The sequence below is a fragment of the Grus americana genome, chromosome 10 (assembly GCF_028858705.1).
Source record: "Grus americana isolate bGruAme1 chromosome 10, bGruAme1.mat, whole genome shotgun sequence".
Lineage (NCBI taxonomy): Eukaryota > Metazoa > Chordata > Aves > Gruiformes > Gruidae > Grus > Grus americana.
Genome location: NC_072861.1, coordinates 5,276,892 through 5,292,762, shown reverse-complemented (window position 1 = coordinate 5,292,762; position 15,871 = coordinate 5,276,892). Strand labels below are relative to the sequence as shown.

The 15,871-nt window shown below is 41.2% G+C and overlaps 1 protein-coding gene across 4 annotated transcripts in view; it reads left to right on the top strand.

Moving 5' to 3' along the window:
• Nucleotides 1–1,678: 1,678 nt before the first annotated feature.
• The window catches only part of RAB8B (RAB8B, member RAS oncogene family), a 30,520-nt gene continuing 16,327 nt past the window's right edge, over nt 1,679–15,871 (top strand). For 3 of the 4 annotated variants that reach the window (XM_054836611.1, XM_054836610.1, XM_054836609.1), the window contains exon 1: nt 1,679–1,930. In XM_054836611.1, the coding sequence (XP_054692586.1) occupies nt 1,807–1,930 (124 nt within the window). In that variant the 5' untranslated portion in view covers nt 1,679–1,806. The remainder of the gene's footprint in view (nt 1,931–15,871) is intronic. The other variant, XM_054836608.1, reaches the window with a different exon arrangement.

The following is a 15,871-nucleotide window of genomic DNA, read 5'->3' as shown; positions in this document are numbered from 1 at the left end:
AGTTTAGCCCTATTTCACACCATCACATTGTAGGTTAATGTTATGGAGTGATTTTTTGTGTGCTTGGAATATGGAGGCTAACCATGTATGACAGAGCTTTAATATTCAAAACTAATTTTGTTTGATTCTGTATAGAACTCAGCATATATATTTGCCAAATTAACCAAAAAAAAAAAAGGGTGAGAAAGGACCTTTTACAGTTGTAGGCTGGGTTATAACTAATAGATCTGGCTGCAGATGGGAGACACTTAGGAGCAGGTATCTCTGGATTGCTGTTAGGCAGTTGAATCACATTTGCACACCCCAATCCCACCTAGAGGGTGCTTGAAACATTCGCAGCTAAGGAGAAGTTCTTCACAGGGGCTGCACCTCACTCCTGCCTTACTCCAGGCAGCGGTTGAGCAGGATGCCCTGCAGGGTGATTAGCGGGAGCAGCGCCCTGGTCGGCGGGTGCCAGAGGGCCGTTCCTGCACGGAGGTGAGGGGAAGCCTGGAGGGAGCTGAAAAGGAAGCTGGTGGCTCACGCCTTGCTGGATGACAGTCCCTTAATGAATGATTTGGGGGAAACGGCTCTTTTTCCTTTGTTTTCCTTAGAGGGAAGCCAGAACTGTTGTAGTGATTTATAGCATTAGAGATTTCTGTTTATAGCTTGTCTAAAGGGTACAATTTTTAAATTAAATGAAAACAGTAGCTCTTTGCTGTCATTTTAAAGTGTTTCAGTAAGGCTATTTATTTTTATAGTGCCTTGTGACATCCTGTGGGGAACACAGCATAATGAATACATAATGAGGCTGCCTTACACCGAGAGATAGTTATCAGTGGGAAAAGATGGGGAAGGTATTTACTGAAGTGCTCTAGAATAGCCCAACGTTGTTCTAGAATACCCACGTTTTTAGTGCTACTTGAGACTGTGAAAATAATTTTTCTGTTGTGTGAACAACAGTTTCTTCCTTGACACTCCCAAAGCAGCACGTAAGCATTTGCGGCCACATACGCACTCACATTTCACCTGTGCTTATTGGTGATGTGCAGTATGATGCCATTATTTATTGTGTCACTTGAGCAGATAAATACATGACTCTGTTTACAAATCTAGTGAGTTTCCAAAGAGAATTTAGCCCAGTCCCTTGTAGAATGAGGCCATCTGATTGCTCAGTGATAGCAGTTCTCCAAGTGTCATTAAATTCAGGATGCGTGTGTTTGTGTGTAGAAAACTCATGCACCGATTGCCATTTGAGCACCAAGAACGCAAGGTCTCAGACCTAACGGTTTGAGCGTTAATGTAATTAGCGTCAGTGCACGTAGATTTTTAAAACTCAACCTCAAAGATTACATCTGTGTTCACATGGAAATACACAGAGAAGTGCCCGGCAGAGCGCTTGGCTCGGCAGGGCCCCGCGTTGCCTGCAGGGTCCTCTGGCACCGCAGGGAACGGGGAAGCAGACGCTCTGCTACCAGGGCTTTCGCGCTAAGGGCTCCTAACTGGGCGGTACGCAGCGACTCCGAGATCATGGCCGTGCGGGCGGTGGCAGCGCGCCCCGCCCGTGTGCCGCTCGCCGAGGCGCCTCCAGCCGGCGGCGGGGGCGGAACTCCAGCACGGCCGCAGACTACATTTCCCGTCGGGCCGGGGGCGCTTCTGGCGCGCCGTGACGGCGGGTGGTGCTGCCTCCCGTGAGTGGGGGCTGGGCGGGGCGGTGCTTCTCTCCCTGCCTGCCTCCCTTTCCCTCCCTCCTTCCTTCCTTCCCTTCCTTCCTTCCTTCCCTCCCGCAGTCGCCCCCTCCTGCTGCGGCGGCGAGCCCGAGGGAAGATGGCGAAGACCTACGACTATCTGTTCAAGCTGCTGCTGATCGGGGATTCGGGCGTGGGCAAGACCTGCCTGCTCTTCCGCTTCAGCGAGGACGCCTTCAACACCACCTTCATCTCCACCATCGGTGAGGGGCCGCGGCCGGTTCTGGCCGCCGCCGCCATCCTGGGGGCGAGAGGGGTCCTGGCCGGGGCCCTCCCGCCGGCGGAGGAGTTGCCAGGCGGGAGGGAGGGATGAGGGGGCGCCGCCCGTCTCGCTGCCCGGGGCTGGGGCCGCGCTCGGCGGCCTGTGCGTGGCCGCTGTGCGGGAGTGGGTGGGAGCCCCGCGGCCGTTACGAGCCCCGTGGGGGAGGAAGCGCCGGGGCACCGCCGCCGTGCCCCGGCCGCCGCGGGGGGAGCGGGAGCCCGGCCCGCCCGCGCTCGGGAGCGCCGCTCCCGCCCTCCCCGTGGAGGCGGCGGGGGGGTCCGTCGGGGGCCCCGGTGCGGGCAGGCCGCGCGGGGGAAGGGTTGGTCCCCGGTGCGGAGGACCGGAGCGAGGTTCGGCGGCGCGGCCCCTGCCGGGGACCCGCAGGGTGCGAGCTGGTCCGCCAGTGGCCCCGGCGACAGCAACAGTTGGCTCGGCCTCGGCTGCGCGCAGCCTTTGGGCCGCTCGCCTGTTGTTTCTGCTGGTAGTGGAAGTGATGATTCTGTGGGGCTGCTAAGCAATGCCGGGTACAGGACTGGATCGCTGAGGAGTTCTACGCAAAAACCCCGAACGTTGCATTGGTTGAGTTACAGGATGATATGTCAGTTTTTCTTGCTCGTTCATTATTGGTCGTCTCGTGTTTAGATGTAAATTTTCAGAAAGTGGAAGAGGGTTTGGACTGCTTAAGCTAACTGTGGCTTGTGCTAAGCTGCGTAGTGACAGTGACAAAACCACTCTCGGCAGATAGTTTAACTCTCTCTTTTCAGCTCTTCTAAACGCGTGTGCATACTCATATCCATGCAGCTCACGTTTTTGAGGTTTGGAGTAGTTCGGCTCAAGCCCCTTAGTTGACTAGAGTTAGAAGCTCCTTAGTGATGAGATAGAGGACCCTCCTTGACAAAAGTTGTTTGGTTATAAATTTGGTGGTTAAAAGGGGTTTCTAGAGCTCACAGCTAACCTCTCCTAATGAGCTATTATATACCAAAACAGAGTGCTGTGGCTTATATTTTGGTAAGATTTTTTTAGTCGTAAAATACTTTCTACTGAACTAAACTTAAGCAAAATTTTGCAAGTTCTTCCTTGAGATATTGCTGAATTGAAGTCTCAGTCTGACAAGACTTGAGATATGTGATTAGCTACTCGTAGTTGAGGTCACTTTTAAAATAAACAGAAGGATACTGTTTTGGGATGAAGGGGTAAGCTGCAGTGGAGGTTGCTAGTGTTTAGGAGAACAGAACTAATGCTGGCCTTGAAAAATAATGCTAAGAGAATGAGTAGACTATTGGAATAAATTGGATTTAAAGATGAGGTGAAATAATGTGTGAGTTGGTTGATGTTACCCAAATGCTGTATCCTCTTCAGACATTTTATTGTGCTGAACTTTGTGCACAGGGAAGAAACAAATTTTTCTTTAGGCAGATGCGATTGACTAAATGAGGTATGGTTGACATTTCTAATGCTTTAAGAACAGATTTTTCCACATTTAAAAAAAAAATATTTCTGAAGAATTAAAACGCATGTTCCTTTTCTCTCTGAAACCATTTTCGAAATGCTGTATCAGTAACACCTGCTAATCAAGGCCTGAGTAGCATTTTACCTACAAAGGTAGTTTGCTGTATTTGTGGTAGAATAAAAGGCTTAATAAACATGAATAAATGCTGTATAGTTTTTTTTTTTAAAAAAGTGCCTACATTGGTGCTCTGTTAAATATAAAATGTCTCTTCATGCTTTTAAAGAGATAGCTAACATAAATGGGTGCATCTGTCTTCCAACCATTTTCTTGATGTTTCTTGAACTGCTTAGGCCCTTGATAGATCTTTTTCTCACTGATTCACTTTGAAGTCTTGAGGATTGTGAATGTGATGCTGGTTTTCTTACTGCCTTCCCTTATATTTGCTTTCACAAGGGTCTTATCTTCAATGCTATTCAACTTGAAGATGCTTACTAATAATTGAGGCATACTTTTAATTCCATAGGTAGTATTTGTGATTTCACAATTACATTTTCGTTCTTAAAATTTGTTTCTTTCAGTCCTTTTTTATCTTTTAGCAAAGGACCTACAAACAGGAAAGTTGACAATGCAGGAAATAGTGAAACTGTTCATAAAGTGCTGACGTATGCTTAAATAAAAATACTTGAGGGTTGGTTTTTTTGTTGGTTTTTATTTTCAGTTGTCCTCATGTATTGCTTGTATTACTTTTAGGTCAATCATGTAGATCTGATCTGTTTGTTCTTGAAGACACATGCTTGTGTGCGCACGCTCTCTCTCTCTGTGAGTGCGTGCTGGCTGCTTAATACTAGTCCGTTTTACAATCATGACTAATACATCTATCTGATGAGCTTAGAAGCATTTCACTCTTAACAATTCTGATTATTTTTTTCCTTGATGGATAAAGCATAGCCAATCATGATGTGGAGGGAGATGCAGGGATGCTATGCTTTTCCCAAACAGCCCCCCCGTCAGTTGAAGTTTTAAGGTCTCCAGATTAGCATTCCCAATTGAGTGTACTAAGTCTTCCTGAAGTATTAGCTGCCAGGCTGGTTTTTTTGTATGTTCTCCAAAAAGTGGATTCTGCAATATGATGGTACTTATTGTTATGATGTGTGTTCAATTCACAATGGTTTTAGTTAGCACGCCCAATATTATGTGCCCTTAGTGGTGCCCTAGTTCTCTTCCTCTGGTCTGTCTCTCTGCTAACAAGATCAGAGTTGTTTTAACTGTAGAAGTCTCAGAAGGCATATGCTTGAGATGTGTTGACATCAAATTTTATTGTTTAATCTTATGTATGTAAATGTTATTTGTGAGTGAGGTGAGTCATTTAGAGGTTTTTCCTACCTGCATGAGGTTGACCTTTTAACTGTTTCAACTTTTTTCTTAGATTCTACATCCCGAAATTAAAGCAAACTTTGCCATGATGAAAGGGCCCACATTGTGTCTTAGCACCAAATATCTTTCTTATAATTTCCCCCTCCTATTGTTTACTTGAATTGTGGTTAAACCACAACACTTCAGTTACCAGAGCAATGGAAACACTTTCCAAAAGGAAAGTAGGAGGGGGATATTGATATATTGTTTTATTATAGAATATTCGTTTTACTTAGCGTCAATGTTCGTATTACAGAAATGAGTTGATAATGAACTGTAGTTTTTTTGACATCTTGCATGATATACTTGTGTCGTACTTTGAAGATTCCCCTCTTCTGCTGTCATGTAAGACATGTCTGCAAGGCTCCATCCTTGTAGATTGCTTGGAGATTTGCAAATGGCCCCTTGACTTTTCTCCTCAAGACTTTGCTCTTGCTGTAACTGATGGCTGTACTGATTCAGGCAGTAAGCTCTTCCAGCCTGGTGTCCTGTGGCCAGCGGTTGCATAAGAAGTAGGATAAAAGTGCAGTGCATGTATATCTATATTAGACTTCTAGCCTTTTTTGGGCAACTCTTGGCACAAGAGTCTTTCTGTCTTTGTTGTGACTACCTGGCATAACTAATACCTTCAACTAACCTTGCTTCCCCTTATGAAAAGTGAATCTGCAATCTTTCTCTCAGATGATCTTTTTGGTTATTCTGAGTGATGTGTTTTCAATCTGTGGAAACACAGATTGGCCTTCAGCAACTTTAAATTTTTTATATAGGGCTCTGTAGCTCTGTTTGGAAAATTTCAAAAAGGATTGACAAGTCGTAATACTGCTCTGGTTCCTAGTGAGGATCAGCTTTTCGCTGTGAACATGGGATAAAACTTTTTTACAACCAGAATGTGTTATGTAAGGTTATGTTCTTGTTTCCTGAGTGGAAACTTCTGCTTTTGCACAGATCTACATGGAAAGTAAAATGTGGTTGAGTCAGCTCATATTCACACTTCAACAGCTCCTAAAGCAAGACTTACCTTGGAGTATCTCATGGGCATTTTGCTAGTAGTTTCAGTGTGGTGTACAAGAATAAGAAGCATTAATTTAGCCGCAGTCTCTAAGTATCTTAACTTGCTGTTCAAGTAGTGCTGTCCGGTAAAACTGGATTTGGTTTATCATTCCAAATAATAAGGTTTATTCTTTGCATTCCTTTCAACTTTTTGTTTAAATGAGTTCCTATGAGAGTAAAGTCATATCTTTTAGCTGATAGCATTTCTGACATAGTACAAAGGCTTGCTGACTCTGAAACAAAATTTGTCATATTTATTTTTTTAATCTAAGATGATATCAGCATTTGGCAGGAAGTTGCCCACACAAGATAGTACTGTATCAGAGAGTTGAAATAATTTGTTGATTTTACAGAAGTAACTTTTCCTTAGCCTACATATTGCAAAATAGGACAGTACTCCAACAATCAAGCACGTGTATGCTGACCTTTGAACACTTTGATGAAAATCCTTTAACAAGCAAAATTATCAACTTCCCTTTTGCAGTGAAATTTCCATGTCTGTAATGTGTAATGGAAATCATTTTAGTGTACTCAAGTCAAATTATGCCTCACTGAATATTTCTAGTCTTCTTCCCCACGGTTACTTGTATGATCGACAAAAGATTGGTTGTTGGTTTGTTGGATTTTTTCCACCCTCCCATTAAGCTTCAGCATTCCCTAATCTCATTCAATCACTTTCTTTTGGGCTTCTCCAGGTAGTAGGAGCCGTAGAAGAAAACGCACATCAGTAATAGATGAGCAAAGGTAGGGAAGAGTCAGGAAACTGTTGTCACTAGTACTTTATTAATGGTCGTTATAATAAATTATTTGTAAGTAAGGCTTTGAAGTGACTGAGACTAGTTTAAGTGTCTCAGGTGGCACCATTATTCATATCTACAGAATGGAAGTGCTCAAGGTTTGTGGGATCTGGGACTTGGATATCTCTTCAGTACAGCCTGAGAAGGAGGTCAAGGGTTTACATGGGAACAGGGGCAGACAGCATTATGGAGGTAAATATGAAACTGGAAGAATGATTCTGTTTTCAAGGTACATGATGGGTGGTCAGCAAGAGGGTCTCCTAGTGTTGAACAGAAAGCATTGTAGTTGGAGACATCATAGGTTAAAAGCGTTAAAATTTGCATCTCTTTTGACCTTAAATTTGATACTGACACCTAGCTGGTAACAAAAGACATCTTAGACTTTGATTTTTCAGTTGCTGATGAGATTGCGTTACCCTACTATGTTCTGCCACAGGCCAACAATGTAAGTGAAATTGTTTGGCTCTTATTAAAAATGCTGTTGCAGCTTTCTTGCTGCATGTTACTCTGAAACAGTGTGACAGATGTCTTAACTGTTTTATGCCTATTCCGAAATGGCAGATGGAGGTCTATCTTGCTTATGTGTTATCTGGTTATTTGAGTGACAGGAGGGCAGCTTAGAGCTGCTTTTGTGACTTGGTTTGAATGCCAAGTTAAGAACACAGACTAATGTTGAATGAATGCGGGAACAAATGTGTGGATTGATTGTCTTCAATACCTCTCTCAAAGACTCTATCATGTAGCTTTTGTTTGGGAATTTTTAATTTACTTTTTTGGAGTCCTTCTGCAATAGGGTGTCCTTTTAGTAGAGATACATCTTGAACTGACTTATTTCAGAATATAACTGAAATTCATAATAGGTGATGAAGAATACACACAGTAATTATAGTGATGCTTTATTTCATGTTTTGTGATTAAAAATTAGGTGTTTGTAATTCAAAGGATATTATATTGCTTTTTATCCTTAATCAGATGTTATGGTACTTAAGTGCCCAGTCCATCAAGCTGACTGTAGATATATAAAATAGATTTGATCTTTTTCTAATGTGAATGAGCTACGAATAATAGTAACTTCAACGGAGTTGCGCTGTGTAAGACTCCTGTACAAGCAGAGTTGATCTTTCAACTCAAAACTTAAGCCTGCAACTTCCTGTCGCAACAGGGATTGCAGTGGGATGTAATTTAGTACCTCTTAAAGCATTTTTGACCAATAATTGCATGTAATATCAGTTTAGTCTTGTGGTTTATAGTAAGCTTTCCTCTTAAATGTAAGATATGACACTTCTGATGAGATTGTGCTTAGTTTTAAAGGCAACTAAAGTACCACGTGTTTCAGAAGACTTCTCTTCTGCTAGGGAGAACAGAGTTGACCAAGTTTAAGATGAACTGTATTAGTTTTGCTGCTGCTTTGCAGACTCTACTGCTTTGGGCACCAGAGAAAAAATCTGGTGCAGAATGTCAGTGGCATTCTCTTATATGTGTGGCACCATCTAAGACCGCGTAAAGCAGACTGGTCACTAATAGGAGCCTGGCACCAAATCTGGAACTCAGGAAGAACAGGTTGAGTTTAAGAAAGTGGGCAAAGCTAAAGTGGCTGCCAGCCAGGGAACACATACACTGCTCCCCGCTGCCGCCCCCCCCCCCCCCCCCCCCCCCCAATCCTTTCTTTCATCTGCCAGAGAGAAATAGCTTTTCTTTACTGAAACAAAATATCTTGCCTGTATGGTGTGATGGGATTAAAAATGAAGTAACGTATCTGTGTCAACCCAAGCATGGAAGGAAGGAGGAAGATACAGTACGTCAGAGTAACTACTGGCTGGGCGAACTTATCTGGCTTAGCAGAAGTGACTAGAGAGGAGTATTTAGAATATGCAGTGGAGGAAAAGGAGATGAAGTGGCCATTAAAAGAAACTTGCATAATCTAGGAAAAGAAAACGGTTATGTGCCAGAAAGACAAGTATGGCCTCTGTTAATGTTATGTGGGTTTGCCTGTTAATTTGTGTAGTAAGAGTCTTTCAAAAAAGGCCTATTTTGTCATTCACGTAAGAAGTTAAATAAAGCAAGTCCTTCTTCTCTCGTGTCCTTTGCTTCCCAAACAAAAAAACACCCCACATACTTACCCCCATGTAAACACATGGGTTTAAAAAAAGCTTCCAATAAAAATGATGTTCCCAAAGTCTGTTGAAAGTGCCATCTTTAAAAATAACTTCACTAACTTTAAACCTTCTGTTTTGACTCTTGGCCTGTTTTGTACCTATTAAATGATGTTTTTGATAAGGACTAATTACGTCATGTCATATTAAGCACTGGGCTTCTGAAAGAATAATCAAATATTTGTATTTCTAAGCCACCTTCTAAATGGGAAAATCTGGTGTTCTTACCCATTAAAACATGGAGCAAAGTTGTTGGGTTTTTTTCCTTGTGCAGTAGAAAGCCACATGCCGCACATCCCAGCGAACTGAGGGAAAGAAGAGTAGATGACAGATGCACCAGTCTCCCATTGCTGCATTACAGGTTATGTGAGTATGGGGCTGGGTCCTTGGGAGATCACTGCAGCCGTTTCTATTCCATATTTAGCCATAGTTGGAGTGTGAAAGCAATTCCTGTGCTAGCATGGAGCTGCAACTAGTCAGGTGGTATCCTGGTATAGGTTCCATACTGGAGCTGCTTGCAAGCTACTCATGGACCACCTTTTGGTCTGTATAAACTAGGGCTTTAATTTAACGATTAGTGCAACAGGGTCTGTGGTCTGCTACTCAGAGGAGGAGAGCTGTGACCGTGTGTACCTGTTCTCTAGGTTACGCCATCAGTTGTCATTAGAGATGATGGTAAACTGAATTACGGAACTCACCCAGATGTAAAGAACCTGATCAAAAGAGAAAAGGATTTGGTCATGACTCTTTAGTGGCTGCACCTACCCTAGTTTCAGCTAGCTGTGAAATGGCAGCCTCAACTCAAGTCCGTTGACTGATTTTAATGTGTGCTGCTCTTCACTTGCACACTGGTTTGAAAGGAATATGTTCTCAAAGTAGCTAAGTTAGTGCATTCCTCTTAGAGACAAGTCACTCTATAAATAATCCTTAAAATAAACAAACTCTTCTTCTGTACCAGTAGTGCAATTTTAATCTATTTCAAAATTATTTTAGATAAAACTGAGTTACCACCAAGCATAGCTTATTTTACATTCAAAATGGAATGAGAGGTAGACATAGGTTATTTTCTGTGCGCTTTCGTAGAGCTGTAGTACTTAGGTCGTAAACTCTGAAAGACATTCTGCAGGGAGCCAGCCCTTTCAAAGTTGGGCTGTTGAGACAGTGGGTAATTGGACTCATGTCAAGCAGTAATAAGTTTCTACTATTGTGTTGTTTTGTAGTCTTTAAATTTAGATCGCGTATTTTTGGTGTTTAAAATCATGCAGTTCAAAGGCTGTTCAAAGCAATCTGTAAATTCTGAATTCAAAGTGATGAAAAGAGAATTTCACTTTGCAGGGTCTTCTAGTGTTCACACTGAAGCACTGCAGTGCAGAACCCGTAGGAGCACTGTTATGAACAAGTGACTGAAGAGCACTGGATTCAAATCTTAGTATGATAATCAGATTACACTATAGGTTATTGAGCAGTTAGAAACCTGAATGTTTCAAAGTGTAGGTTGGTCTAATTCTGATGATTATAAGTTGTGTTCTGAATCCCTTGTTCTCTTTTAAATAGAAAGTAGTTTATCTTAAGGAAGCTTAGAGTGGTAGCTGTACTGTAGGTGAGGAGACACGTGCTGAAGGACGCAGCAGTTTGCTTGGCATTATGAGCATTTATCTGATCTTGGTAGTAAGTTTCAAGGTCTTATGAGCAGGAGACTGCCTTATGTTGTATGTACGTGACACCCTGCATTCTTTATTGCCTTGCCTGCTTTAGCCATTTGTATGTATTTATTTTGCCACTGTAATGTGTTTAAACTTTAAGAACCTTACTGTATTAATATCTTTCAAGGTGCAAGACAGTGCTCTGTGTATCATTCGGTAGGACATGGGTGTTAGATTCTTTATATGGGTGAATAGTAAGGTGAAGAAAGGCCAGTTAACCTGAAGGAGCTTATTCAGCCCACTCTGAATTTAGCAGTGTTTTGTGGATTCTTATGGGCTATCCAGAAGGAATAGAATACAGCTTTGTCCCTTTAAGTTGTGAAAGGATGAATAAAACTGGTTGTACTCCTTTATAATTCTAAAATAAATTTATCTTACAACTTTGAAAAAATGTTGACCTTTACCCTGCTGTGTTGTTTCATGTTAATCTGCTGTATTTTTTGAATGGTCGCAGTGAAAGACTACTGCGTCTTTAATTTACGCAGTGATACAAGACATTGCTGAGATCATCTGAAAATGCCTTGCAGATGTTACTAGGGACTACAGCCAAACGTTCAAGTTGAAAATTATTAGACTTTGTTCTTTTGCATGAGGCTGTATGACACGCTGGTGTGTTGCAAGTGTTCCCCACCCTGCCTTTTACGCTGATCTTGTTTCCTACTTGGTCATTTCTTACGTTTACTGAAATCCTTCAAGAAAGATCTAATATAAAAGCAAATTTCTGAGGCTTCTTTTATCTACCTTTATAGATTGAGACAGTATACTGATGTAGCGCAAGGAAATATTCCCCTAAACCCCATTTAAAACAATAATTACGTATTTAATCCAAACCCTGCGATACCTACTGCTGAGAACAAACAAACAAAAGTAATCCCTGGGTAAGCTTGTGGGGAAAATCTATGGGAACAAATTGATGTCCTTCAGCTGTTGGATCTGTATGGAAAAAACTGAGTTTCTAGGCGAATGTTCTATATGTCTGTGCTTGGAATCTGCGTGGAAGATGTTGAAACTCTTCAGCTGTGTTCACAGGTGTCCACAAAGCTCATGTATGTGATCAGTGCTGATATCTGCATCCTTTGGAGAATCAGCAGAACAATACCAGCTGTTACAGCGATGCTATAGAAGTACTACTGCTTGCTAGTTCTGATGTTCATCTATGCAACTTAGTCGCTTGCTCTTCATAAGAAGCAAAGCCTATAGGGAGAAGTGTTTTCCAAGTAATTCTCACCCAGAATTCAACAATCTGAAGGTGAAGCATATTGATTTTCAGTCATGTGCCTCTCTTCGCTTTTTTGTTTTCAAGGCAGATTACAAATCTGCTTGCTCATTTCTAAGTTGTTTTTAGTTCAGCCTTAACTCTGAGTGAGGAAAATGTTTTCCTTTCCTTCTGTATATCTTGAAGACTCTTGTGTGTTGTGTCTTGGAGTAAAGAAGTTGCAAAATTTTCTCCCTCTCTATCTCTGCCCATGGAAAAAAAAATCAAACCCCCCATATAAGCACAATAGGATAGGAAGGACCAACGCTGCAAACTTGGAGCAAGCCTAGCTTGAAAGTTGATGCATAGGTTCTGGTTGTTCTGATGCTATATTGCTCAAAAGGGTAATGAGACTTTGTACCTTTGACTCCTTTCCCTGTCTTGTAATGAATTCCTTTTTATTGTGATCTATGTCCAATGGTGCTAAGTGCCACAAAGTTTCTGTTTATCAAGAGATCCTATTGGAGAAATCTTTTATTGGAAAAGTCTTTTATTTTCATTTAACTTTACTTCTTCCATTCTTACTTCAAAAGAGTAAGGTAAGATTTAGATAAGTAGGAAGGTAACCTCTTAAAGAGAGTGGTGGCTTTATTATGTGCAGGTCATGCGAAACAGATCTCTTAATTTTTAATTTGATAAACAAGATCTGATACTATGGTGCATCTTTTATGTTCTTTGATAGATGGGTCTAAAATGAGACTCTTTCTATCAAGCAAATCAGGTATTAATTTTTTCACAGCTTCTTTGCTAACTTAGTAATTTTTACTCTTTTTAAATTCCCTTGGCTTGTACATTTAAAAAAAAAAAACAAACCACAACCAGACAAAATCCAACTAAGCCATTTAAAAATGCTAGTATGCTAGTACATCGAGTACTAATTTTCTTTTTAATCAAATATTGCTTTGCCTGAGATGGAGAAATACTCTACTGTGGTAAATATACAGGCTAGTAAACGCTATCAGAGATTTACCTTTATTTGCATCCTGAAAGGACTTGATTTCCTGCATGATTCCTTGCTACTGCTGTACCAGAAGAATGTTATTTAATATACAGACTCTGTGAATTTAGTGAAATGGGAAACCTATTACATCAACTTGAGTTAAAATCAACAGGAGTTGTTAACTGATCATACAGCTTTTTCACACGTAAGGTCCAGCTGCTGCAAAGTAATGATGAGCCACATGAAGAATTAACTTAAAATACTGGTTAACTGTGTAATATAGGTAAATACTAAGAATTCTAATATTTGCTTGCCAGTGGCTATTAAGTGGTTTTTGTTGTTTTTTTGTTTTTGTGGGGTTTTTTACATTAATTTGTATGTGTTTCTGTTCTGTCTATCTTTCACTACTTGTATTATTCGAGAACATGGCCCTTTTGGTATCTTCTTGCGAAGCGGACTGGAGACCAGAGAAACCTTTAATTTACCTTCAGGAAGTATTTGTTGGTACTGTTGGATGCTGGTACTGTTGTAACAGTTTACTTGCTCCAGCCAGAATACTTTGGTTTGGTTTCTTTGTGCTGTAGCACTTTCTGCAGCAGAAATTTTATTTAAAAGAAGAAACAAGACAGTCTGTACAGTGGTACTGTGTAGGGAAAAGTTGTAGTGGAGACCTAGCTGAAACTGATTCTATAGCACTGAGAACCCTGAGCTCTGATGACTACAGGGTTAAAATCACGGGCAGGGGGAGAACAAAAGACTAACAGTGATGCCTTGAGCGTAAGCTACTGTTCTAAAAGCTAAAGTAGCAAAATGAACTGTTTTGGCAACTCTGCTTATGTTCCTGTAAGAATTGTGTCAGACTAGTTTTGTTAAGGTTCATAAAGGTACTAAAACTGGAAAAGGAACCTCTCAATGCGTACTGCTGGGCAGTCCTGTATATTTAGTATTGTAACGCAGCTCTTTGGAACGTTTCCCAATGTCTTTTTAAAATGATTGTGTTACAGCTTAATTATGGGTAAAATCCCCTAGATTGGCTGGAATAAGGAGGCATGTGTAACTAGGGAGCAGAGTGGTAGAAGAAGTAGAAGAGCTGTCAGTATATGAGATAAACATGACTTCTTGGCTTAAACCAAAAGAGGCCTAGGTGAAGCCAGTCTCCCTGGCCTCTGGTATTTGGCTACGTGATGTTGGACAGTGGCATACCCTAGAGGATGAATTTTATTAGCTTTGCGTAGCAATACAAGGTAAATACGGCAACATGCAGCTCTCATGGGTTTTTTGTGTAAGTCTGTGTGTGGCACTTTGTGTGACACTGACTTTTTCTTAGTGTGCAGATTTCTCTGTTCAGCTTCCAACAAAACTCTGTCAAAGAATACACTATGAGAGAAAATGCCCTCAGTAAAATGGGGAGAGAGGATGCATCCGTGGCCTATAGTTAGCAAGGATCTGAAAAGGATTTTGAAGAACAATAAACCCTCAGCTGCTCTGACCCCATGCTGCAAGGGAAGTGCAAGCGATTACAGTCCTAACCAATGCACAGTTCGGGTCTCAACTTGGACTTCATCCTTGCAGACTGCAAGTTTGTGATTCCTGCAACAGATGCTTTTGTATCCATATCTCATATGTACTGACTTGCTAGGTGGACGCCAGTGCGTCAGACTTGTGTGTTGCAGCTTTGCTTTAGCTGTTACAATAATTATCCTGTTAGCCTTTGCATTCTAAGCATTAATCTGGATCTGTGTTTTCTAAAAGCTTGTAAAACTTAACTTCAGGTGGACATCCAAATGTTTCTGGGCTTTTTCTCCCTACTGGAGAGAAGAGCATTGCATATTGCGTTTTAAGACTGTGAAAACTGTGTGATCCTTTTGCAGTCAAACTTTCTGGTTTGCGAGTGGCTCTTCTTTATTTTACTCGAGTATCTTTTCAAACTGTTGTATCCCAGTGTGTGACTGTGCACAGTAAGAATATATTGATAAATGAAACTTTCTGTCAATAATTACTTTTGAAATGCGAGAGTCATTGGAGTGTTTTACATGGCGTAATTTAAATTTAACTGTAACCAAAGCGTTGCCTGTACTTTGCCATGCAAGTGTACTCGGCAGGAAGTGGTAGTACATGTCACCAGGCCTGCTCTACGAATTTTTACAGCTCACCACTTCCTGTTACTGAGGTGAAAGAACAAAAGAAACGCCAGTTTCTAGTTCTTTTTAGCCTCTGAAAAGTTGCATTTGTTAAACTTGTTAGTATCATAACAGAGTTATTTATGACCTTCCCCTCTATATTCTTCTTTTAGCTTTGAAATTTGTCTTTATTTGAGAGTTTTGGTGAAGTTCCTACTAGGAATTCCAAGAAGATACTTTTTGTGGAGATCCTGAGTTTTAGAAGTGATCAAAGGAATGGTTGTATAAATCATTTTGGTGCTGTGAGGGAAATGGCTAACCACAAGAAACCAGTCTGTCTGAGGCATGGATTGGTGCTTATAGATACCTAACTGCAACGTAAGCTTGCTTTCTCAGAAAACCATCCCTACAGGAGTCTTTCACTCTTGGTGCTGATGTGTCTTAGTTCTCTGGGTACTGTCAACTCCTGAAGCTATCTTTAAACCACAGTCATCTCTGAACCGAGTTTTCCCAATAGTTGTTATACTTAATTCTAACGCTTCAGGCCTAGACGCAAAGGAGCTTTTAAAACTGATGCAATTTGCTGTTGTCCATGATACAATACCCTTTCCAGAAAAATCTGTATTTGTGCTTTATAACCTTTGAGGCCAAAAGAAAATCTATTCAGAGCAAAGGTCATTTGTTTTCAGACCTGAATACAATTACCTGTGCTTTTGGCAGGTGTGGCACCTAGTCAGGAGGAAAATCTTTACAACAGGGGAGACACAAAATACCTATCAAATTTAAAATGAAAGACTTGCCAAACTTCTGTTACATATGATAAGGAGTTTTTTAAAGTACACATCATTTGTACATCATTTTTGGAAGAATGCGAATTAATGAAGGTAACTCTTTGCCTGTAAATTGACTAGTGAATCTGGGGAAATGGCAATTGTAGCAGTAGCCATGGCATTTTAAATTAATGCAATTAATTTCATATGCCGTTAAAAGTGCTGATGTGA